The sequence below is a fragment of the Phyllobates terribilis genome, unplaced genomic scaffold (genome assembly GCF_046119375.1).
Source record: "Phyllobates terribilis strain yellow unplaced genomic scaffold, ASM4611937v1 Scaffold_3__8_contigs__length_932513732, whole genome shotgun sequence".
NCBI lineage: Eukaryota > Metazoa > Chordata > Amphibia > Anura > Dendrobatidae > Phyllobates > Phyllobates terribilis.
This window is the reverse complement of record NW_027362763.1, coordinates 582,934,169-582,961,111: the sequence shown is the minus strand read 5'-3', so window position 1 is coordinate 582,961,111 and position 26,943 is coordinate 582,934,169. Positions and strand designations below refer to the sequence as shown.

Genomic DNA, 26,943 nt, shown 5'->3' with positions numbered 1-26,943 from the left:
TAAAAAATAGAAGTGATAATAGTTGGTTTTTATCAATCAACAAAATGCAAAGTGAATGAACAAAACAGAAATCTAAAATCAATAATTGGTCTGACCAGCTTTTACCTTCAGAACAGCATAATTCTTCTAGGTACGCATGCAAACTACTTTCGATGCAGGCATAAATTGATCTATCTCTTGATGGAATCCCAGACTGCCTCTATGATGTTAAAGGGGACCTATCACCAAAAATCTAGTTTTATTAGAAAAAAAAAAAGAATTATATGTGTGTATTTACTTATTTTACATAGATACTGACTTTCAAAGCAGGATGCATCTATCTAAAAATCTTTTGTTTTTTGTACTTATTTTTCAAGGGAAGCACGGAAGACTTCTCACTAATCCCTCTGCACTATGCATGCTTCTAATGCGCATGTGCAGGCAGAGAGACCGGAAGCACGCTGCTCCCAGGGACACACTGCTACTTTATTAGAAGACTTCCCTTCTTGTCTACAGCTTCACTATCATTTTCACACTTGTCTGTGCTGTGATCAGAGTGAAAACGCTCTGATCAGAGAAATGACCAATGTGATCGTGATAGACAGAGAAGTTGCTGGCAGGCAGGGTCAACTGTAATATACCGTATTTTTCGGACCATAAGACAAATTTTTTTTCTCCCAAATTTGCGAGGAAAATGGGGGGTGCGGTGATGGTGGAGCGGGATCGCAGGGCCCTCCGTCGTCGTCCCCCCCCCCCCTCCATCAGGAAGGTGGCGGCATCAGAAGAAGAGGTGAGGCAGCCGGTATCTGGCTGGGGGCCAGGTACTGGGGCCGGTGTCTGGCTGTCAGACAGAGCTGCGTGAGCGGCTTCCCGTTCCCATGGCCATCTTTCTGAAGCTGTGTTCTACAGGAAATGGCCGCCGGAGCCGGCGCATGCGTTCTGCCAGGCCGGCAGCTGTTTTCTTGCAGATCACAGCTTCAGAAAGATTGCCATGGGAACCGGAAGCCGCTCACGATGCTCACAGCAAGACATCGGCGCCAGGCCGCAACCAACAGCCAGACACCGGTCTCCAGCCGGGTATCAGCCCCGCAGCATCTCACCTCTTCTGCTGCAGCAGCTGGGTTGTGAGGGAGGGAACGGAGGACCCTGCGATCCTGCTTCACCACCACCGCAACTCCCTGCTGCTGGAGCACCAGCTTCTCGAATCCAGGGTCTGCAGCATTCCTCAACTTCCACTGGCTTCCTGAAGGACCCTGCCTCCTGTGAACCCCTGCTCCACCGCCCCCCAGGTAAGATACCTATTCAGACTATAAGATGGACCCCCATCTTTTAAAAAATATTTTTTTCTTATTTTCCACCCCAAAATTTGGGGTGCGTCTTATGGTCCGGTGCTTTTTATAGTCTGAAAAATACAGTACTTATCGCTGGTGAAGGGCGGGGGAGTTGCAGTGATCGGTCTTCTATTGAAGTACAGAGGTGTTCCTGGGCTTCACACATATGGGAACACTTTCTGGTCTCTCTTTTCTAACTAAACAGGGAGATCTCGCCAGTTATGACATGAAAGAATCTCACCTCTATTGCAGATTTTGGCTGTTCCTCACTCAGTTATAAGCCTCCTATGAAGCTGTTTTAGTTTCAGTTAATGTCTGTTTATCAACTTACATATGAAAATGATGATCATTATCACTTGTTTTGTATAATTGATTACTCATACAATCGGACTACTATAATTCTACAAAATCCAAGACTTTGTGCAAAGCATACCTAGAAGAATTGAAGGTATTTTGAACGCAAAGTGTGGTCACACAAAATATTTGATTTTGTTTTGTGTACTGATAAAAATAAAATCATTAATACTTCTATTTTGAAAGCATTTTTACTTTACAGATTTTTTTTCTACATCTGCCTAAAACTTTCACACATTACTGTAGGTTGAAATACAGCCAGTAACTGAAAAAAAAAACATCTGTGTACAAGGCCTAAAACTAGATGAGGAACAGCCAAAATCTGCTATATAGATTAGTTAATTCCAGACCGTTTCATGTCATAGGTCATACAGCATGATAAGACTGAGCATAGCAACAACACACCAAGTAGTTATACTAAATAAGCAAGGTTTCTAGGAAAAATGTTCAAGGCAGACTGGCATTTTAAGATGTTGTGTTTTGAATAAGCAACAATAAATGGGCAATATTGAGGGCCACCATATATGCTGTAGTTATCCAAGGAAAATAAGTGCATCAGATGAAAGCCACATCTTTCTTACTTCCCTTTGATAGGTATGGCAGTGACTCACAGGCTGCTGCCAGTTCTGAGCTGATGGCACTTCTGGACATCTTCTGATATCAAAGGGAAGTAGGCACGACCCATGATATGAAATAGTCTTAACAAACTCACACATATAGCAAATTTTTGCTGCTCCTCACCTAGTTTTATGCCTTCTAAACTGCTGTTTTTTCCTGTTAATGACATTGTTTCAACCTACAGTACTGTGCAAATGTTTTAGGCAGATGTAGAAAACATGCTGCAAAATAAGAATAAGGGGCGTAACTTCCAGGGTTACAAAGGTCGCCACTGGAAACGGAACCGGTGGGTGAGGGGCCCACCGATGCCAGCCGATACTTAAGCTGGATGTGTGTCCTAGCTGCCGGCCAATCAGAGGCCAGCAGTTGACGTCGACGCACACGTGACTAGGGGCACATGGCAATGAAGTCATGTGCTCCCAACACAATATTTCAAAACTTTTAGAACACCTGCCACAATATTTATGCACCCTGGATCCTATATTTTCATGTACAGTTCAGTCACTTGTCCTTATATCCATGTTGAAGGTACGGCTTGTTAGCCACAATCTTCCATAAAGACCACTTCTGGTCAGACTTCTCCTAACAGTAGATGTGTGTAGCTGTCTCCCACTAGTTGCTACCAGTTCTGAGCTGATGGCACTGCTGGAAGGCTTCTTATTTCAAAGGGTAGTATGCATTATGAATGTTTCATCGGCTGCACTAAGTCTCTTTGGCTGACCAATGTGTCTAAGGTCCTCAATGTTACACATTTCTTAGTGTTTCTTCAAAAGAGGTTGAAAATCTTGAAAACCCAGTCTGCTTTGAAATCTTTGCGTGGGAGAAACCTTACGGATGGTGTATAACTACATTGTGTCTTGTAGAAGGCTTGCCGTGGTGTATGACCTGTGAAATGAAAATATCCTTAACCACCTCACCATTATTGCGGACTTAAAGGGGATATCTGGTACTTTAAAAAAAGGTATGTAGTTGTTAACAGAGTCAACTACCTGTCTGTTGTACCTGGCGCCGGTCATTGACGGCTCCTGCTAGAGATTCAGCTACTCCCTGTCAACAGAGCAGCAGTTTCTCTTCATGTTGAGAGGGCAAGAATACATGCCACCTCTGGATTATCCAGATGGTTATTGGTGACCTTCAAACAGGCCTGGACATATGCTGGCGTGAGCAGGTGGACCTTGCGTGCCTTGCAGGGTTTTAATCCATGACGGGGTAGTGTGTTACTAACGGGTAATGTTTGAGACTGTGGTCCCAGCTCTATTCAGGTCATTAACCAGGTTCTCCAGTGTAGATCTTGGCTGATTCCTGACCTTTCTCAGAATCATCTTTACCCCATGAGCAAGGTGAGATCTTGCATGGAGCCCGAGACCAAGGAAGATTGACAGTTATCTTGTGTTTCTTCCATTTTCTAAAAATTGTGTCAACAGTTGTTGCCTTCTCACCAAGCTGCTTGCCTATTGTCTTGCAGCCCATCCTAGGCTTGTGCAGGTCTACAATTGTGTCCCTGGTGTCCTTAGACAGATCTTTGGTCTTGGCCATGGTGGAAAGGTTGGAGTGTCCTTGATTGTGTGTGTGGACAGGTGTCTTTTATACAGATAATGAGTTCAAACAAGTGCAATTAATACAGGTAATGAGTGCAGAGTAGGAGGACTTCTTAAAGAAAAAGTAACAGGTCTGTGAGAGCCAGAATTCTTGCTGGTTGGTAGGTGATCAAAACGTTATTTCATGCAAAAAAATGCAATTTTAATTATTTAAAATCATACAATGTGATTTTCTGGTTTCTATTTTTAGATTTTGTCTCTCACGGTTTAAGTGTAGCTACAATAAAAATTACGGACCTCTCCCTTCTTTGTAGGTGGGAAAACTTGCAAAATCAGCAGTGTATCAAATACTTCTTTTCCCCACTGTATATACCAGGATGGGGGATATATACCAGGATGGGGCCAAGATGTCACAATGTGACGGTCTGAAATAAAGAGAGAGGCCCAAAACCGTCCCGAGAAATGGGATCCTAATTATCCTTGTCCCAGGGGTACACTTGATGGTAGAGAGGCCTGGGTCTCCAACCTTACTATATTCCTGCTAAACCCTAATCTGTCCTTCCCCCACACCATGAGGCATGGGACAGAAGTGTGAGAGAAACAAGACACAAAGACAGACAGGGATAACTAAAAACCACTATCGTATTAAAACACTCACCACAAATGGGGAGGAGGATAGGGAAAGGGAGGAATAAACAAACTAAATAGGAATACGGATGATGAGATAAATACTCATGAAACTATTGCACGCCAAAACACTCCAGCAACTACTTACAACTCCATCACTACACATCTCTACACTTTCCAGGAAGAAGATTCTTTCACTGGCAAGGAAGAAATGCCCAGAGCTAGTACATGTAGGGAGAGGAAATGATAGCTGCAGTTGTGAGCAACAACACTGTATGTTCCTAGCCAGCATAAAAAGAGACCTTAACCCTTTCAGCATTGATGGAAAGGAAATCCATTTAAAATGGGACACGAATCACATAGTCTAAAAAGTGGACCTGCAATTCATTACTAGTTGTGACCTTCTGACTCCAGGTCTCCCAGGAGGACACACCCCTGTGACAGTACCCCATCCTTCTACGAGGGGACACTGGACCCTCGGGACCCGGGTTTATCTGGATGGGCTGCATAGAAGGACTGAATTAGTTTCCTGGCATTAACCTCTGATGCTGGTTCCCACATCCTCTTCCAAATACCATACCCCTTTTAATGCACCAAGTATTGTAAAGAGTGGCGAACCATACGTGAATCCACAATTCTTGCCACCTGGAATTCCAAACTACAATCAACAATATGCGGTGGCGGCAGCAAAGTGATGGCTCCACATGCGCTACATGTTTTTGAGCAATGATCTGTTGAAAACATTGTGGATTTTGAGAGTTAGAGGAAGCTCAAGACGAAAAGCCACAGGGTTATTTACGGCTGCCACCTTGTAAGGACCAATAAACCTAGGACCTAATTTCCAGGAAGAAATTTTCAGTTTAATATTTCTGGTAAACTGTCATACTAAATCATTGACACCCAGGTCTGCACCTGCCAACCGTTTCTTATCAGCCATGCATTTGCATCTGTCGCCTGTGATTTTTAAGTTGTTTTGAACCCCTTGCCATACAGATGAGAATGATGATGAAAATCGTTCCTCCCCAGGAACCCCTGAAGACCTATCTTTACTGAAATTACAGAACTGCAGATGGAAGCCATATGCACCAAAAAATGGCGACCAATGGTTTCATTGCGACGATTGTTTAAAGCAAATTCAACTCAAGGTAAAAAATATGACCAATCCCCCTGATAATCAGACACGAAATACCTGAGGTGTGCATCCAAGCTTTAATTTAGACATTCAGTCTGACCATTGGTTTGAGCATAGAATGCAGAAGAGAAGGATAGATGCATCCCCAGACGAGAAAAAATGCCCTCCAGAATTTAGATACAAACTGGGTCCCCCGATCTGACACCACATCCGAGGGAACCCCGTGAAGCTTCACGTTCTCTGTGACAAACACCTGAGCCAGTGTCTTGGCGTTAGGGAGAGCAGGTAAAGCAATGAAGTGTGCCATTTTACTAAACCTATCCACCACCACTAAGAGAACAGTCTTACCAGAGGAGGAAGGAAGATCTGTAATAAAATCCATGGATAAATATGTCCATGACCAGTCAGGTATGGTTAATGTTAGAACAGCCCCAGACGGAGGAGTATGCGGAGTCTTTGAATGCTCAAACACATTACAGGAAGACACAAAGTCGACTACATCCTGATGTAACCTTCGCCACCAAAAACGACGAGAAAGGAGGTCCAAGGTTGCTTTACTACTTGGATGACCAGCAAGAGCCAAGCTATGATGTGCCCCTTAAACTTAATGACGCAGATGCAAAGATACAAACAGTTTCCCTGAAGAACAAGCTGGGGTGTCCCCCTGAGCCTTCATTGCATCTCCCTACAGCTCAGAACACACGGTGGAGAAGACCACCCCTTCTTGTAAAAAGGGGACAGTCATCTGAACTACCGCTCCCAAGGAAACTCCAAGATAAAGCATCAGCTTTGACATTCTTACTCCCAGGACAGTAAGTAACAATAAAATTAAACCTGGAAAAAAACAAAGAAAATCTAGCTTGTCTAGGATTTAGACATTTAGCGGATTCGAGGTATAACAGATTTATATTATCAGTAATGACAGTGACAGGGTGCACTGGCCCCTCCATAAAGTAACGCCACTCCTCAAAAGCCAACTTGATGGCCAAAAGTTATCTATTGCCCAAATCATAGTTCCTTTCTGCCGCCGATAATTTTTTGGAGAAAAAGGCACATGGATACCACCTACCAAGGGACGAACCTTGAGACAACACTGCTCCGACCCCCACCTTAGATGCGTCAACATCAACAAATGATTGGAAACATCAGGTTTAATGAGTACAGGAGCAGTGGAAAAGCACTTATTCAAAGAAGAAAATGCCTGATGGGCACAGTTGGACCAGTGGTTTGACAATCGATGAGAAGTGTTGGATAAACTTCCAATAATAGTTAGCAAACCCCAAAAAGCGTTGTAACACTTTTAGATTTTCTGACAAATCCCATTCCAGAACTGCACAGACCTTATCAGGATCCATCCAGAAACTTGCAACAGGCAGAAATAAACCCAGGAACTGAACCTCTTGTACGTTAAATACACATTTTTTAATTTGGCATACAGTTTATTATCCTTCAAAACCTGTAAAACCTGCCTGACGTGTACCTGATGTGACTTGAGATCAGGTGAGTATATCAAAATATCGTAAAGATACAACACAATAAATCTATCTACAAGGTGCCGAAAAATGTCTTTGACAGAATTTTGGAAACGGCATGTGCATTAATCAAACCAAAGGGCATAACAAGGTTTTCATAATGCCCTTCAGGAGAGGCCGTCTTCCACACATCCCCCTCCTTAATCCTTTTACAATAATTTTTATTAAATTTTTTAATAATTGAAAATGAAGGGTCAGGGAAGATAAGGAGTATAGAGGAGGGGGGAATCTGGTGAAGGGGAAGTAAGTGGAAAGTTGAGGGGGGAAGGGGGAAGAAATTGAATCAACTAATGTTGGTATTTAACAATAGAGTATAACATATGTAAAATATTATAACATAAAATAAACAATTAACAATGCAAGAGAATTACAGAGTACCATTAATGATTGATCAGCTATGTAATGCAGGTGAGATAACGGTTGCAAAAGACTCACACATCTGTATGGAAACTTAACTGTCCAAATATCCCATTTTTTTGATAACTTGACCACGCAGTTGTTAATAACAGCAAATCTATATTCATATGTCCTATGCGGATTCATTTTTTCTATTAAGTCTTTTAGTGTGGGGATGTCAGGCTTTTTCCAATAGAATGCAATAGCATTCTTGATGACTAAAAAAATGTGTATTAGTAGTGATCTCTTGAAGGGACTGAGTTTCTAAACCTAAAGAAAGTAAGGCCATTTGAGGAGGGATATTGAATTCTCTGTTCAATAGGTTATTAAGTAGTTTGGATGTCTGAGCCCATAATTTTTGGATTTTGGGGCAACTCCAGAAAAGATGTATGATATCACCCCTTTGGCCACAATTTCTCCAACAAAAGGGAGAGTTGCTTGAATTGATATGATGAAGCCTAGTAGGTGTATAATACCATCTTGAGACAAGTTTGTAATATGATTCCTGTAAGGGCATTGATTAGAGATGAGCGTTGTTCTACTCGAACTGTTCGCCAATCTCAAATTCGAGCTGTTTTGGGCGGTGTTCGAGCCGGTCGGCGAACACGAACAATTTGAGAAAAATTCGGCTGTTCGAGGTTATGTTCGATAACTGTTCGTGCACCAAAATCATAACTGGATTTTTTCTCAGTAATGATGAAAATTAATGTTAATACGCAGTTTGAGTGTACAGCGGGGCGGGGGGAGGGGCAGGGGATGGATCTCTGCAGGAACAATGAAGATCTCCATTTTTTTTTCTCTTTCCCGCATTTGCAGTGGGGAGGTGCAATCTGTCAGCCTATCAGCAGCGCACACACGGAGCGAAGTGCTTTTTTTCACACAAGCAAGGGCATGTGTGATTGGCAGTGTATGTCACATGTCCTTGCCCTATAAGACCAAGCCATTTTCCCCGTCGCCACCATTTTCTCACTGCTGCAGCTGCGTGTTAGACGGCACCGCTGTTGCTGTGTGCGCTATACCTTGTTAATTTCAAGCCAATTTTCGCACAAATATACAGATAGCTTGGGAGTAGGGAATAGTTGTGATTGCAGTCCTTTTAAGGACTAGGTTACAGCATTTCCTACGACTTTTATCAGGCAGGTCTGTGCTCTTAAATAGATAGATTGTGGGAGTAAAGACTAATTGTAATTGGAGTCCTTTTCAGGACTAGGTTACATCAGTTCCTATCAGTTTTTGCCAGGCAGGTCTGTGCCAGTGCTGTGCAAGTTTTTTTCACAGCATTTGGCTGAATCTAGCAAAGCTAATCCTTTTTGGCCTATTGCAGAGTGTGTTAGTCAGTGGAGTAGCCTATCTGTGTTGCAAGATATACCACCTGTGTATAGAATACCAATTTTTTTACTGCACCTAGTGAAGTAAAATCTTTTGGGCATAGCATCATTCTATTAGTCCATCTATACTGACCTCCATCAGGTTGCAAACTGAATATAATTTTTTTCTGCATCTAGCTCTGAAAAAATATTTGGGCTTCTAGCAGTGTGTGGGACTTGGTCTATTAGTCCATCTATACTGACCTCCATCAGGTTGCAAATTAAAAATAATTTTTTTCTTCATTTAGCTCTGAAAAAATATTTGGGCTTCTAGCAGTGTGTGGGACTTGTTCTATTAGTCCTTCTATACTGACCTCCAGCAGGTTGCAAATTGAATATAATTTTTTTCTGCATCTAGCTCTGAAAAAATATTTGGGCTTCTAGCGGTGTGTGGGACTTGGTCTATTAGTCCATCTATACTGACCTCCATCAGGTTGCAAATTAAAAATAATTTTTTTCTGCATCTAGCTCTGAAAAAATATTTGGGCTTCTAGCAGTGTGTGGGACTTGGTCTATTAGTCCATCTATACTGACCTCCATCAGGTTGCAAATTAAAAATAATTTTTTTCTTCATTTATCTCTGAAAAAATATTTGGGCTTCTAGCAGCGTGTGGGACTTGTTCTATTAGTCCATCTATACTGACCTCCATCAGGTTGCAAATTAAAAATAATTTTTTTCTGCATCTAGCTCTGAAAAAATATTTGGGCTTCTAGCAGTGTGTGGGACTTGGTCTATTAGTCCATCTATACTGACCTCCATCAGGTTGCAAATTAAAAATAATTTTTTTCTGCATCTAGCTCTGAAAAAATATTTGGGCTTCTAGCAGTGTGTGGGACTTGGTCTATTAGTCCATCTATACTGACCTCCATCAGGTTGCAAATTGAATAAAAAAATTTTCTGCATCTAGCTCTGAAAAAATATTTGGGCTTCTAGCGGTGTGTGGGACTTGGTCTATTAGTCCATCTATACTGACCTCCATCAGGTTGCAAATTAAAAATAATTTTTTTCTGCATCTAACCCAGCCAATAGTTTTGGCCTAATACCACAGTTTGGCCACTCAGCTCTGCTCGGTTACCATCCATTGTTTTTTTGTGCAAACAACTCCAGAGTTGTGAATTAGTTAACCACCAAAATGAGTGGAAAAAGGCCTGCTGCTGGTGGAAAGGGGAATAGGCGTGTTGGGAAGGGGAAAAAAGGTTGTGTCCGTGGGGTAGGTGCAGAAGAAAGACCATCTTCCAGCCAAACTAAAATGTCTACTTCATTTAGCGGACAATGTGATAAGATCCCTTTCTTACGGCCACGCCAATCGCTACAAATTCCAGATGAGGCACAAAAACAGCAGGTGCTTCAACGGATATCAAGTGCTCCTTTAAGTGGGCTCTCCTCCACATCAACTTCAACATCACAAATACTCCAGTCCTCAAAGGTGTCACCCAAATCGCACTTGCTTCCTCACAGCTCCCAAATCTCCAGCTGCCCGTCTGAGTATGAGGTAGAACAGATGGTTGAGTCTGCAGAGCTGTTTACTCATACTATAGCCTGGGAATCAGAGGTCGACTCCAGCGCTTCTGTGAATCCAGACGAGGAAATGATCTGCACTGATGCCCAGAATCTTTATGAGTCGGATCCAGGACCAGACGCAGAAGGTTCTGACCATAATGTAGACCCTCATTCCCAAACTGTAACTCCTGTTGGTGGAGACAATGAGGAAGACGATGATAAGACTCAAATACCTGATTGGAGCGACAACTTTAGTTTTTTGTCAGGGCAGGAACAGGTTGGCTCTGAGGACGACGGGTGTGATAACGCACAGGGTGATGATGATGAGGTCGGAGATCCCACTTAATGTCAACCCACAGTCAGCCAAGAGATGAGGTCAGCAGAGGAGGTGGAGGAAGATGCTAGTGACGACGAGGTCAGGTTGCGCCTTCCTGGACAGAGACGTAGTACTGGAAGCACGTCAACAACTGCATCCTCAAACACAACTCTGCCTCTCACCACAAGTCGTGGTGGCTCTTCAGGTCGCATGGGTGCTAAGCCTTGCATAGCCTGGGCATTTTTTCAGATCGATAAAGATGACCCAACTCGTGTAACATTTGTCAGCAAAAGCTAAGTAGAGGCCAAAAAATACATAGTTTGAGTACTTCATGCATGAACCGGCACATGGACATGAAGCATAAGTTGCAGTGGGAAGCTCAGTGTGCTACAATGCGGTCTAGCCGGCCGGGCCAACCACCGTCTGCCATATCTTGTGCATCCGCGGCCTCTTCATCCTCTGTGACTGGGGGGACAGCAGTCACACCTGTTTTGGGGCGCAGACCTGCCACCTCTTTACCCGCAACAGCCAGCGTGATTGGCAGGTCATCATTTTCTTTGGAGGTGGTAACACCAGCTGGTGTTGAGCGCTGTCCGACATTGATAGCACCACCTTTGGATCAAGGCAACCTAACATGTCCGCCTGCATCTTCCTCACAGACCGGCAGTTTGCCGGGGACACCCTTATCAACCCCGTCTAAGCACAATAGCCAGCCCTCGGTCCCTCAGATGTGGACAAGTAAAAGACCATTTCCTCCTAGCCATGAGAAAGCTAAGAGGTTGAATTTCACCATCTGCAAGCTCTTGGCTACAGAAATGCTGCCTTTCCGCCTGGTGGACACAGAGGATTTTCGAGACCTTATGTCCGTCTCAGTGCCCCAGTACCAGATGCCCAGTCGGCACTACTTCTCAAAGAAAGGTGTGCCTGCGCTCCACCAGCATGTCGCACACAACATCACCGCTTCTTTGAGAAACTCTGTGTGTGACAGGGTGCATTTCACCACAGACACTTGGACGAGTAGGCATGGACAGGGGCGTTACATGTCGCTGACTGGGCACTGGGTAACTATGGTGACAGCAGGACAAGGGGCTGCTGTCCAAGTCTTGCCGTCCCCACGAGTTGTGCGTCAATCCTCTTTATGTCAAAGTTCCTCCACTGCTTCTGCCTCCTCAACCTCCTCTCGGTCTTCCACCTGCACCCAAAGCCTGTCTGGTCATGCCACAAGCTTTCTAACTGCGCAGAAGGGATCCTGCACACCTCCTTACTATGCTGGCAGTAGGGCTCAACGTCATCAGGCGGTTTTTACATTGAAATGTCTGGGAAATGTGAGTCACACAGCTGAGGAGTTGTGGTCAGCTCTGGAGAACCAATTTCATGAATGGTTGTCTCCACTGGACCTGAAACCAGGGAAGGCCGTGTGCGACAATGCTGCAAACCTGGGTGCGGCCCTTCGCCGGGGCAATGTCACACACGTGCCTTGTATGGCTCACGTGTTGAACCTGGTTGTCCAGCAATTTTTAGCCCACTATCCCAGACTAGATGGCCTTCTGCAGAGGGCACGGTCGCTGTGTGCTCACTTCCACCGTTCGCATCCCGCAGCTCAGCGACTTACATCTCTACAAAAGTCGTTGGGCCTGCCACTTCACCGGCTAAAATTCGATGTGCCTACCTGGTGGAATTCAACTCTGCACATGTTGCAGCGACTGTGGCAGCACCGACAAGCCCTGGTGCAATACGTTCTGACGTATAGCCTGGGCCAACGAGATTCAGAGGTGGGGCAAATCACGCTGGAGGAGTGGTCTCAGATCAGGGACCTATGCACCCTTCTGCACAGTTTTGAAATGGCGACGAAGATGTTTAATGCTGACGATGCCATTATCAGCATGACTATTCCGGTGATTTACATGCTGGAGCACATGTTAAACAGAATTCGGAGTCAGGTGGTGGCACAAGAGGAGGTGGAGGAAGTAGAGGAGGAGGAGTTGTATGCGGAAGGGCTAACATCTGCAAGGTCCAGACGGTCGGCAGCACCAAGGCGGCAGGCATGTGAGGGTGGGGGAGATGATTTTACCAGGGCGCATGGTAGCAGCCAAACTAGTGAGGAAGGTGCAGGAGCCCAGGAAGAAGTGGAGGACGAACTGATGGAAGACTCATCAGATGAGGGAGACCTTGATCACATTTCTGTTGTGCGAGGTTGGGGGGAGAGGACAGAGGAAGGAAGCATGATTGTTACCTCGCCACCAACACAACAGGGACTTGGTGCTCCTGGATGCGCAACACACATGAGTGCCTTCTTGCTGCACTACCTGCAACATGACCCTCGAATTGTGAGAATTAGAAATAATCCTGACTACTGGGTTGCCACACTGTTAGATCCCCGGTACAAAAGTAAATTTGCAGAAATTATTCCTGCCATAGAAAGGGATGCACGCATGCAGGAGTATCAGCAGAGACTGTTGCAGAATCTTACATGTGCTTTTCCACAAAATACCAGTGGTGCACGTAGTGAATCTCACAGTTCCAACTTGCCAACCGTGGTCTGTATGGAATTGTTCAATAAAGGGCCCAAAATTAAGATAACATAGATGGGAGAGGTCTCTATGAATAGGAATTCCTAAGTATTTGATACCCTGTGAGGGCCAGGCAAAGGGAAAGTTGGACTGGATGGAATCCTATATGGATTTAGGGAGGGAGACATCGAGGGCCTCAGACTTCGCTGCATTGATTTTAAAATTTTACCATGTAACAAAGTGATCTATTTCAGCCATAACAGCAGGGATGGATATATGTGATTGAGTGATATATACTAGGACATCATCAGCAAATAGAGAGCACTTGTACTCGGTGCCTCCCACCTCAATCCACCTAATATTGGGGTTATGGCGAATTGATGAGAGCAGGTGCTCCGTCACTAGGATGTATAAGAGAGGGGACAGAGGACATCCCTGCCTTGTCCCATTGGTGATTGTGAAAGGTGATGAAAATGTTCTGACGCACCCCCTGGGCCTTGGGACACCCGGAGCCGGACCCTTTTTGGTGGATGCTGGTGGTTGTAGTCTTCGTGGCGGCGATCCGGTTCCGTGGCTCAGGGCGGTCAAACCAGTGGCGGAACTATTTATGTGGTTTTGATGTTTAAATGTCCGACTACGCCACCCGTGGATTGCGGTCAGAGTGAACCGCCGCTACAGGGCAGACCGCTAAGGCTGGTGTTGTGGGTGCAGCAGAGCGTAGCATAACTCCCCACGGGAGGAGTATAGCCTCAGGGCAGTGTATGCGGAGGATGGGGGTGATGGTGCAGGGCAGCAGCAGTAACGACACGGAGTCAGTGATGCAGTTCAGGGCCTTTACTCACAGTTCTTATTATCCAGACCACGTCTGCAGGTAACGGCTGCCCACGTCGTACTGTGCTCACCAGGTGAGGGGCTCAGACAACTCCCAGATAACTTTGGAGCGCTTCACAGGACCCCCTTTGTGTGTCCTTTGTCTGGCCTTTCTTACCAACACTTCTGTCCGGCTGCCTCGGGCCTCCTCTTGGTAAACTTGGCGCCAGTTTCCCTGACCCTATGTGGTGCCTTCCTAGCGGGTGGAGCAAGGGGCTGCGCCACATAAAATGTCAGAGCCTCCGGTTTCTAGCTGAGGGTCGTTTCCTGCCTCCACTAGTTCGGGGACCGGTCTCCCCCTTTGGCCTGACCCCTCCACGCAGGTGGATTCGGGCGTGCGGTGGCGACTCGCCCGTCCGCACCCCTGGGATCCCTTCATTCCTCGTTCCTGGAGCCTTCTCCGCTCCTCTTCCTTCCTTCTCCCTCTTGCAGGCCTGGGCCTCTGTTACCTGCCACTTCTGCTCAGACTTCTCTGCACTGAACTAAGATGGTGCCCACCTTTTATACTCCCTTCTCAATGCACCCAGGAACTGCTTCCTCCCTGCTCCTGCACTGCAGGGTTCCCCTTCCTCAGTGTTCCCTCCCCCCACTCCAGCCAGGGACAGGGACTGTCGTGCCCATCTCAGGGGCATATTGGTCGCCCTGCCCCACGGCAATGTGGTGTAATGCATGCAGGTGTCGGGTCCTGATCCACACTCCATCCTTATCTGAGAGTGAGATATCACACCTCTGGGTGAGGTGCAATACGTCTGTAGCAACCGAGCCCTCGGTGCTACAGTTCCATTTATCTTCAGCCTAGGTGACGTATTGTGATACAGGGCCGTGATTTTGGCTATAAAAGGGTCCCCTAGACCCCTACCCCAAGCTTTTTAAGAGAATCATATATGGCGTGCCAGGAGACTCTATGGAATGCTTTCTCAGCATCCAACGAGAGTATCTACTTACAAATTTTTAACTGCATCTAGCCCAGGAAATACTTTGTGCCTAGTAGCAGTGTCTGCTAGTCAGCGGATTATCCCGGCTGTTAAGCAAGCTACACCACCTGTAGTTTGGACACTTAATTTTTTCAAAGGAAATGCTTCGGGACCACGGGATACTTAGTGAAGAGCATCAGGAGGCACCCCAAGGCATAGGGGCTGGGACTGGCACTAGGATGCCTTGCGGTGGACAGCCGAGCTCGATCCTTATAAAAGCTTTTTAACTGCAGCAGCTTTAGTGGACGCTACTGGAGCTGGAATTACGCGGCTGCTGGCATGAGACTTGCCCTCCAATAGATCCTTGTAAATGGATTTAAAGTGTATTCATTCAAATTAGAGGGACAATTTAAATTAAAAAGCTTAGAGCTGCCTCCACCACAGGGGGGCTCTCTCGACCCACCAGCGGACAGGCACCAGTATTGGGAGAGGGGGGCTGGCCGTCAGGGTTCACCGCGGCTCTGGCACAAACCCGGCGACACGGAGGTGGCACGGGCAGGAGCGGACTGGCCGTCTCGGCTTCTCACTTTTTGGATTTTAGAAGGGCATGACATGCCTATATCTGTGTCTCCCCCTCCTTTTACTCCTCCACCTCTTTTCTTTTCGCATGACTATATGTACTTGTCACTTTTCCATGTGTTAGTTGTGTCTTCTGAGCAGTTTGTCAGCTTTTGGACACCTTTGAAGGTGTTTTCTATGTGTTTCTATGTGTTTTTGTTTGCCTGCCATTGGTTTTAACGGTGTTCGAAGGTGTTCGACGAACAGTTCGGCGAACACACGGGTGTTCGACGAACCGAACCGAACTCGAACACTACGGGGGTGGCTCAACACTAGCATTGATACCCCTCCTTAATCCTAATCAGATTATAGGTTCCCCTGAGGTCCAATTTAGAAAACTATTTTGCCCCAACAAACTGATTAAATAAGTCGGGAATGTATGGCAGGGGATATGGGTCTCTGATAGTAATCCGATTTAACTCACGAAAATCTAAACAAGGACGCAGGCCCCTATTTTTCTTCTTGTCAAAGAACCCCGCCACTACAGTCGAAGAGGAGGGTCTAATATGTCCCTTAGCAAGACTCTAAGAGATTTAGTCTTTCATGGCGTGCTTTTCAGGGCCAGACAGATTGTATAATCTGGTTTTGGGTAATTTCACTCCAGGGACCAAGTTTACGGGGAAATCATACACACGGTGGGGAGGGTATGGTTTTAGTGGAAACAGTAGAAATGATGGTACTCAGGCAATTATTTTTGCAGAAATCACTCCACTTGAATATTTCTCTGGACTGCCAATCAATAACCGGATTATGCATAGTTATCCAGGGAAGGCCTATCACAATAGTAATAGGAAGACCTTCCAAGATTATAACAAGAAACGAGCTCCCAGTGGAGAGCCCCCATGCGCAGGTTCACATTATGCACTATTTGCGTAAAATTTCTTTGACCGAGAAGTGCGGAGTCAATCGCAAAGATGAATATGGACTTCGCCAGCGTCCTACAGGAAAGACCTTGGTCCCGTGGGAACCGAGCATCCACCATATTGGCTCCTGCCCAACTCACTATCCAAGAGGATAGACATTATCTCAGTTTTCGTACTGCTAAAACCACATCCACAGGTAAGACAAACTGAGATACACATATGGAGGAGATATATACACCCAGATTGTTATCCTCCAAACAACCTGGGGTTAGAATATTTCCAACTTTTTTAACAGCAAGAGATCCATACCGAGGTGAGGCCTCCCCTAACTGCATTGGTTTTTTGGAGCACACAGGGAGAACTTTGGTTTTACGGAATACCAAAGAGGGTGGAGTCACAACAGGGCTATCCCTGACGCATCTGTCTATACGTATGGCTAGAGCCATGGCGGCCTCCGCCCCAAGAGGCACTAGTGCGTCTTTTTATCTTTCAGACAGACCCTGACAAAACGGACTCTTAAGATCAGGATCGTTCAACCTAGTGTCAGTAGCCCATCTACTGAACTCTGCAAGGTACAAACGGTCCGGATTGTCGTACACAAGGCCTAGCGTCGCAAAAAAACCATCAACCGACCGGACAGATAGTGAGTCTGGGGGACCCAGGATTGAGGATCTCCTTGAATGAAGGAAATAACAATCCCAACTCACTGCTCCTTACTCCCAGATGAACGTGGACGAAGCCTAAAATAAAGCTTGCTGGCTTCACAGAACACAACATATTTATCACGTCCTGCGGAAAACCTATCCGGAAAGGGCCATCTTAGGTTCAGGTTCCACCTGACTGCCCGGCAGACCAATAGTCTGCTGCTGCGAGACTCTAGATTGCAGGTCTGACAGTTCAAGCTACAAACCCTGCAATTGTTTTGCAAGGACTGCGACTGGATCCATAGCAAGAATCAAAATGTGGGGCCGGTGAAAATGTAGCGATGTGACGGCCTGAAGTAAGGGAGAGGGGCCTAAAACTGTCCCTGGAACGGAGACCCTAACTGTAGGGAGAGGAAATGATATCAGCAGCTGCGAGCAACAACACTGTTTGTTTCCAGCCAACATAGAAAGTTTTTTAAGCTTTCAGCACTGATGTAAAGGAAATCCATTTAAAATGGCACCCAAATCACACCATATCAAAAGAGGACCTGCGATTCATTACCCATTGTGACCTTCTAACTCTACGTCTCCCAGGAGGACGTGACACCCTTGTGACACAGGATGATTGACATATACAGTTGTGCTCAAAAGTTTACATGCCCCTGCAGAATTTTTGCTTTCTTGGCCTTGTTTCAGAGAATATGAATGATAAAAACTTTTTCTCCACTCATGGTTATTGGTTGGGTGAAGCCATTTATTGTCAAACTAATGTGTTTTCTCTTTTTAAATCTTAATGACAACCAAAAACATCCAAATGACCCTGATCAAAAGTTTGCATACCCCAGTTCTTAATACTGTGTATTGCCCCCTCTAACATCAATGACAGCTTGAAGTCTTTTGTGGTAGTTGTGGATGAGGTTCTTTATTTTCTCAGATGGTAAAGCTGCCCATTCTTCTTGGCAAAAAGCCTCCAGTTCCTGTAAATTCCTGGGCTGTCTAGCATGAACTACGCGCTTGAGTTTTTTTGTTATCATTCATATTCTCTGAAACAAGGCCAAGAAAGCAAAAATTCTACCGGTGTATGTAAACTTTTGAGCACAACTGTACCAGGATGGGGGATATATTATGCCAGGATGGGGCGAGGATGAGGGACATATATACCAGGATGAAATCAAATCAATTTTTGGTGTGACCACCCTTTGAGTTGAAAACAGCCTCAATTCTTCAAGGTATATTTGCACAAAGTCATGAATTTTGTAGCATTATAGTAATCACATGTATGAGTAACCAATTATACCACACCGGTGATAATGAACATCATTTTTAGATTGAAAAACAGGCATGAACTGAAACTAAAGCAGCTATGTAGCAGGCTTAAAACTGTGTGAGGAATAGCCCAAGTCTGTGATAATGTTGAGGTGGTTAATGATAGTTTCATGTCACAGGTCATACCCCACAGCAAGACTGAGCCATCTACAAGACGCAATGTAGTTATACAGCATGCGTAAGGTTTCTCCCACGCAAAGATTTCAAAGCAGACTGGGTTTTCAAGATTTTCAACCTCTTTTGAAGAAGCTCCAAGAAATGTGTAACATTGAGGACTTTAGACTTATTGGTCAGCCAAAGAGACTTAGTGCAGCCGATGAAACATTCATAATGCTTACTTCACTTTGAAATCAGAAGATTTCCAGCAGTGCCATCAGCTCAGAACTGGTAGCAACTAGTGGGACACAGCTACACACATCTACTGTTGGGAGAAGTCTGACCAGAAGTGGTCTTTATGGAAGGATTGCGGCTAACAAGCCGTACCTTTTGTAATAGTGAGGAAGGGTGTAACCTTCCCCTGGGACTGAAGTAGTTAGAATTACATATTCCCATAGTTAGGCACTCTCTGAACTGCTATTAGGTCAAGTTACGGGGTTAATTTCAGTGGCGCAGTCAGTGGAGTAAGGGGGAAACGTAGTGACAGGGATAGACATTGGGCATGTCTAGAGGTTAGATATAATTCCTTGTGGGGCTGCAGTACTTTTTATCAGCCAAAAGATGCCACTGCTGGGCACAGTTGTCAGTGAGAGGCAAGGCAGTTGCAAAGCAGATGGCTTAGTGGGTGGCGCCTCTGGGTGTGCTAAAAATAGCTGCAGCCGTTATTTTTGAGTTAGTTGAAGCCCTGTCAGGGACGTGACGGGAACTCTTATGTGTGGACGCCCAGGGAAATTGGCTGCTAGGGTAGACGGGGGCTCTCTACCCTCAGACAGTGAATCCGTAGCGTGAATATCTCCTCACGCAGGAGTCCCATTAGCCGGCCGGAGAAACTCAACAGAAGTATTGAGGACCCGGGGCACTTCTAGTCTGCAGGTAGCAGAGGAAAATAGGACTCCAGGATAAGCCGTGAGGGAGATAAAGGATCTGGGCACACTGTTGTTGGTGAGGAACTGTCTCTTAGGCTAAGGAATAGAAACAGAGAGATGCTTCACCTAAAGAGGGCACCAGGGCTGAAGATGATTTTAGCGCCTATATGGAAGACAAGAACCTGTTGGGCCTTATCCAATCTACCAGACTGTAAATATTGTAATTACTCCTTTCCCCCAAGTAAAACCCCAGTTATGTTTAATAACTTTGTGTCCTCTGAAATTATTACTGCCCTGGTCCCAGAAGAGAAATGTCTGGAGACAGCCGCAACAGAATGGTGTGAAGTAAGTGAAGAATGTCACATGCACAGCCACACATCAGAGGGAGGACACGAATTGTCTGTAAGGTGCCAAAGCGAGCAGGGGCCACAACTCGCCCACAACTACCTCGCTAGGGCACCTTACACCTTCAACATGGATATAAGGACAAGTGACTGAACTGTACATGAAAATATAAGATCCAGGGTGCATAAATATTGTAGCAAGTGTTCTGAAATTTTTGAAATATTTTGTTGTAACAGAAGGCTAGTTGTTCGCAAAAAAGCTAGCAGGATTTGCGCAAGTTAGTTTAAAAACTATGTGAAAGTGGACTGGAGAGCAGTATAATAATGAGTGTTTGCAAGCAACAATGAAGAATAGTGGATGTTCCTTGTGAGTTTGGGTTTTGATTTCATCAAATGTAGTTGGGAATTTAGTCAGTATTTATGGTATCTTCAATGCTAAGAAATACAGGCAGATACTTTTGGATTATACAGGTCCGTCAATAAGCCATCTGATTGGCTCACAATTTATTCTGCCGCAGAATAATTACACAATTCATACATTGTCATTAAGGGAATTTGTCACCAGGTTTTTGCTACCTCACCCTAGACTAATATACTGTAGGAGCAGATACCCTTTACCAGCAATGTATCACTTACTGGGCTGATTGTTACAGGTTTGATAATATCATTGTTTAATATGCTGCAGATCCACCAGTTCTCTGAATCCTGACCTCTGTATTACCTTGTCCACACTACTGATTGACAGCCTTCTATGTGCATAGGCAGAAAGCTGCCAATCAGTGGTGGGGGTGGTGTTATACATAGCTCATAAACATGAAGGACTACATGTTTATAAGTCCTCTAGTGATAATCTCCTGCTTATTTGCTGATAAAATAGTAATTGTATAAAGAATATAGCAAGCAGCACAGTAAGTGATACATCACTGGAATAAGGGTCTCTGTCTCTACATCATGCTGCTCTCAGATTAAGTAGCAAAAACCTGTTGACTGATTCATTTAAGAGTTATCTTCACTGAAAAGAATATGAACATCATAGAAACTATTTAGTATTACATGAAAAGTCAAAAATTGTTTGCACAAGCTTAAAGATGCTTGTGTGCTTAATTCTCCAAGATATTTGAAACAACCTTCCTGACGAGTTTCTTCAAAAACTTTGTGCAAGTGTATCTAAAAGAATTGATGCTGCATTGAAGACAGAGTGGTGACACCAAATATTGTATGATTTAGATTTCTCTTTTATTCATTCACGTTGCTTTTTGTTAGTTGAAAAAAATAAACTATTATCTGTTAGTATTGAAATCATTCTTACATTGCAGCATTACTGTATATATTTATGTATTGTTCTTATATTTTAGTTTCTTCTCTATATATTTTAGTTTTTACTATTTTCCTTTTCGGTTTAGGGAAAACTGGCATGTATTTTGTTGAAGACTCTACAACTGATACCGTGGAATCCAATGTAAGTATTATAAACACTCTTAAATATAAAGTAAAGTTGCTTTAGCTCTGTTGTATGTTGGCCACAATATGTTTCAGGCAAATTGAATATGATAATATGATTGGAGAACATACTCTGATCTGGGCAAAGGTCAGTGTGCAATGAGGAGGAGAAGGTGAGCTATGACAATCATCGATTTATGAATGGTGGATCCTGTGTCATCTACTGTATGTATAGATGCTATAAGTCAATTGTATTCAGTTTGTAATTTTAATGAATACTATAATTTTAACGTTGAAATTTGATCTGTACCATACAGGCCATATATATAACATTTTGTAGGCTTGCAGTTGGAATGGAATGTGTATGTCACCAAGGTCCCTGGCCTCGGTTATGTGAAACCCAGAGAAGAAGGCCCCAGCAAAATAGGTGCTGAGAAGTTTGTTAATGGGCCCAGATTTTTGGGTCCGGGTTTTAGGAAGGTGCAGCTGGGTTAAAAGGGCAGCTGAACTCCCTCACAGTCTGTGAGTAGAGGTGGAAAAACCTCTGACCTTTTGTCTCTGGCCTTTTTGTTTGATTTTGTTTTACCTTTATGGCGGAGGAAAGTGTCTCTTTTCCCTTATGTGAAAGTTTATGATGTTCAATAAACTTTCCTGTTTGCACTAGGAAGCTTCGTGCCTGGGTGGACCTGGCAACTACCAAAGAGTGAAATCCCCACTGTATATGTATGTGTGTATATATATATATATATATATATATATATATATATATATATATATACATACCGCTGTGGAAATGCCAGGTTTTTGTCATATAGAAGAATCTTAACTTTTGGCAATGGGATGTACCCTCACTACCCCTAAAAACAACCATAACTACAGTGTGTCGACAATGAAATAAATACACAAAACACACTAGTTTCAAAAATGGCCACAGCTTTATTTAAAAATGTTGTGCACTACTGTAGACTACCCCCCCCCCCTCCCCAATGTATCCCCCCGGGGCCCCTAAGACTTTTTGTAAATACCTTCCGTTGCAGAAAATGCCTGTGAGTGGCGCTATCGGTGGTGATAGCGCCGCTCACAGGCATTATCTGCAGCCGAAGATATTTACAAAAAGTCTTAGGGGCCCTGGGGGGATACATTGGGGGGGGGGGGTAATCTAAAGTAGTGGACAACCCCTTTAAGTCACAGGATTTTAACAACCATAGTAGGAGTCAGGTTAAATGCTCAGCCACAGGGATTCATACGGTGATATTACAGCTGTCTGACATACTGCAAAAGGCCAGACTGCTGAAAAGATGTTATCATACCACATACTTCAGGCTGGCCCCCTGTAGCCAAGCCTGTTCACTACCATGAGGTTTTACATCCTGTATTAGTTACAATTAGTGCACTGTAACTTGCCTGCAACGTCCACCTGACTCCTAAACCACAAAGCCGTGACAGTTCACCTAAAAGATAAATTCAAAGCTTTTTTTGTCACTCTTTTCCTTTTGACTTACAAGGAATCTGTCAGTAGGATCAGCCCTCCTAAGCCGTCTATATAGACATGCAGGTCACTGGAAGCGGAATAAAATGATACCTTTGATATCTGCGATCTGATGTCTTATTCCAGAGAAATCCATGTTTTTCCTATATGTAAATGACCTTTTCCAGATTATGGGGAGAATGTTGCCTGGAAGATAACTCTGCCTCCAGAGCTTATTTTAATTAAAAAGTGGAGTTACCAGTGTGGGCCAAGTAACTAACACAGAACAGGAGAAATGAAATTGGCCTTCTTGCAGACACATTTGCTGCTTCTTTCTGAGCTCTGCTGTATTACCAAACTTTTACAGCCTTGTCTGCCTGTGAGATTAAAGCTGAGAGGAGATGTGTCAGGTATAATCACACACAGCTCTGCAGTGAGATCAGGAGAGCGGCCATCACACATCACACTGGTAATTCCCCCTATAATTTAAAATAACTCCACCTTCAGAGCTTATCTTCCTGGCAGCATCCTCCCCATCCCTTGGAAGAGGTCATTTACATAAAGTTATAATAGATGTTTTATTCACAACAAGGCGTCTGATATGAGACATACAGGTATAACTTTTTCAGCAGTCTATAACCTGTATGCCTATATTAATAGTTCAGATAGGTCAAATGTGGTGACAAATTCCCTTTAGCACCTTAACGACCACCGATGCGCATTAAAACAGCGGCTGGTAAAGGGCCATATTCCCTCATTGCCGTTTTAAAACCGTGATTGGGAATAAGTGTATAGCGCCCCCAAAAATTGGAAAATGTCCGTGGTTTCAGTTACGGGGGGTAGCTGAGGCCCTTGAGAACATGATCGGTTTTCCAGTCCCCGATTTTGCGATCACTTTAAAAGAAAAAAAGTGTGATCTGGTTTAAAAATCATTCTGTCTCCTTTGACATGATATAACATGTCAGAGGAGAGAGAAATGATGTCCCCAGGACACCCTCTGTACCGGCGACGCCATTCCTGGCCCTCCTTCTCCTGAAGTAAATTGGCGGTCGCATGCACAGTGAGTGCCCGCCGAGATCTACCTGCCGGCACCCTGCAGAGATTTTTCCTATTGGTTGCTGACTTTTGATCACTGTGATAGGTCCTATCACAGTGATCACAAGCCAAATAATCAGTAATTAGGACAGCGCCTTGCTGTGCACCCCCATGATAATACACTCCTGTGTCCTCCTCTTAGTGAGATTAAAAATGTTAGAACCCTCCTGTTTGTTTTTTTATTTCCATCTTGTGTTTTGCGGTCACGTGACCATCTGCCTTTATATTCCAGCTCCGCCCTTTTGGCTGTGCTGGACTTCAGGTGTTTGACTGTTTCTCTAGCCAGGTGCTTCGGTGCCTTTCTCTGTCAGTTTGCTTGGTCCTTCTGGGACCTCTAGTACCTTTTTGTCAGTTTGTCTTTTTGTGTTCTGCAACAACTTCTCTGTTTAGGAGGTGTCCCATTTTTGTCCCAGTCCTTAGTTCTTTTAGGGACCCCTCCCTTTATGCTATAGGTCTTCGTTCAGACTAGCCAAGGACAAAGGTGGGTCTGTTCGCTAGGAACAGACAGCCCGCTACATCGTAGGGATTCAGCTTAGTCTTACTGTAGGGACAGCTTTCCCCTATCTTTCCTTAGTACATGTTGCAGATCATAACAAAAAACAAATCATTTTACAGTTTTTATTTCTTTCATTCTTTGCCGGTAGGGTTGGGCTTAGGGTTTTTTCAACAGTTACAAAAAGATTTATGATGATATGATGACATATTTTATATGACGACCTAATGTTACCAAATTCTGTGTAGTATCTGTGGGTTCAAAATGCTCACTGTACTCCAGGATAAAATCCTTGAGGTATGTAGTTTCCAAAATGGGATCATTTGTGGGGATTTCTGCTTTTTAGACATCTTAGGGCCATGCAAATGGTACATGGCGCCTTCAGTCTATTTCAGCCAAATTTGTGTTCCAAAATTAAAATATTACTCCTTTTCACTCTGAGTCTGCCCGTTTGCCCAAACAGAACTTTTTGACTACAATTAGGGTATCGCCGCACACGTAAGAAAGTGAGTAACAAATTGTGGGGTCCACTTTTTAGTGTTACCTCTTGCAAAAGTGAAAAAATTTGGGCTAAAGCAACATTTTAGAGGTAAAATTATTTTTTTTGTCCATTCCACTTTGCATTGATTCCTGTGTAGCACCTGAAGGTTAAAAAAAAATCCTGACAATGGTTTTGAAGTATTTGAGGGGTGTGGTTTTTAAAATGGTATCAATTTTGGGGAGTTTCCAATATATAGGCCACTCAAAGTCCATTCATATATGAATAGGTCCCTAAAGAAACAGGTTTTGTAAAAAAATTTCAAAAATGAGAAATTGTTGCTCAACTTTTAACCCCTCTAACATCCTAACAAAATAAAATGACATTTTAAAAATTATGCATATGTAAAGATATACATATGGGTAATGTTATTTATTATTTTGTACAGCCTGACTAACTGGTTTAAGGATATAAAGATTGAAAGGTTTCAAAATTGTCCCTAAAATTGTGATATTTTCCCAAATAAACGCAAGTCCTATGGAATAAATGTTAGCACGATCATGAAGTACAAAAGTACAATATGTCATGAAAGAACAGTCTCTGAATTACTGGGATACGTTGAAGTGTTCCAGAGTTGATACCACATAAAGTGACACTGGTCAGAATTGTAAAATGTGGCCTGGTCATAAAGGTCAAAATTAGCTCAGTCACTGAGGGTTGAATTCAATGGTGAACATGCAAGTGCTTTCTTACTAAATTAGAATATCATCAAAAAAATAATTTATTTCAGTTCTTCAATACAAAAAGTGAAACTCATATATTATATAGAGTCATTACAGAGTGATCTATTTCAAGTGTTTATTTCTGTTAATGTTGATGATTATGGCTTACAGCCAATGAAAACACAAAAATCATTATCTCAGTAAATTAGAATACTTTATAACAGCCTGAGAAATGATTTTAAAATCTGAAATGTTGGCCTACTGAAATGTATGTTCAGTAAATGCACTTAATACTTGGTCGAGGCTCCTTTTGCATCAATTACTGCATCAATGCGGCGTGGCATGGAGGCGATCAGCCTGTGGCACTGCTGAGGTGTTATGGAAGCCCACGTTGCTTTGATAACAGCCTTCAGCATTGTTGGGTCTGGTGTCTCTCATCTTCCTCTTGACAATACCCCATAGATTCTCTATAGGGTTAAGGTCAGGCGAGTTTTCTGGCCAATCAAGCACAGTGATACTGTTGTTTTTAAATCAGGTATTGGTACTTTTGGCAGTGTGGACAGGTGCCAAGTCCTGCTGGAGAATGAAATTTCCATCTCCAAAAAGCTTGTCAGCAGAGGGAATCATGAAGTGTTCTAAAATTTCGTGGTAGACGGCTGCGCTGACTTTGGTCTTGATAAAACACAGTGGACCTACACCAGAAGATGACATGGCTCCACAACCATCACTGATTGTGGAAACTTCACACTAGACCTCAAGCAGCTTGGATTGTGTGCGCCTCCACTCTTCCTCCAGACTCTGGGACCTTGATTTCCAAATGAAAATTGTAACTCTGGGACCTTGTGGAGTGTGTCAATGACTGCCTTCTGGACATCTGTCAAGTCAGCAGTCTTTCCCCGTGATTGTGGAGCCTACTGAAACAGACTAAGGGACATTTTTAAACGCTTAGGAAGCTTTTGCAGGTGTTTTTTGTTAATTATTTTAATTTACTGAGATCATGCTTTTGCGTTTTCATTGGCTGTAAGCCATAATCATCAACATGAACAGAAAAACAGAAATAAACACTTGAAATAGATCACTCTGTTTGTAATGACTCTATATAATATGAGTTTCACTTTTTGTATTGAAGAACTGAAATAAATTACCTTTTTGATGATATTCTAATTTAGTGAGAAGCACTTGTATATAGTGTATTGCAAAAGTGAGTACACCCCTCACATTTTTGTAAATATTTTATTATAGTCATGGGACAACACTGAAGATCTGACACTGATACAATGTAAAGTAGTCTGTGTACAGCTTGTATAACAGTGTAAATTTGATGTGCCCTCTAAATCAGTGTTCCCCAACTCCAGAATTCAAGGCCCACCAACAGGCCATGTTTTCAGGATTTCCTTAGTATTGTCCAGGTGATAATTACATCACCTGCACAGGCAATAATTCCA

General features: G+C 43.8%; 1 protein-coding gene across 1 annotated transcript in view; it reads left to right on the top strand.

Annotated features, from left to right (window-relative positions):
• The window catches only part of LYST (lysosomal trafficking regulator), a 789,135-nt gene that overhangs the window by 553,838 nt on the left and 208,354 nt on the right, over nucleotides 1–26,943 (top strand). The window contains exon 37 of the mRNA XM_073671457.1: nucleotides 21,206–21,261. Within this exon, the coding sequence (XP_073527558.1) occupies nucleotides 21,206–21,261 (56 nt within the window). The remainder of the gene's footprint in view (nucleotides 1–21,205; nucleotides 21,262–26,943) is intronic.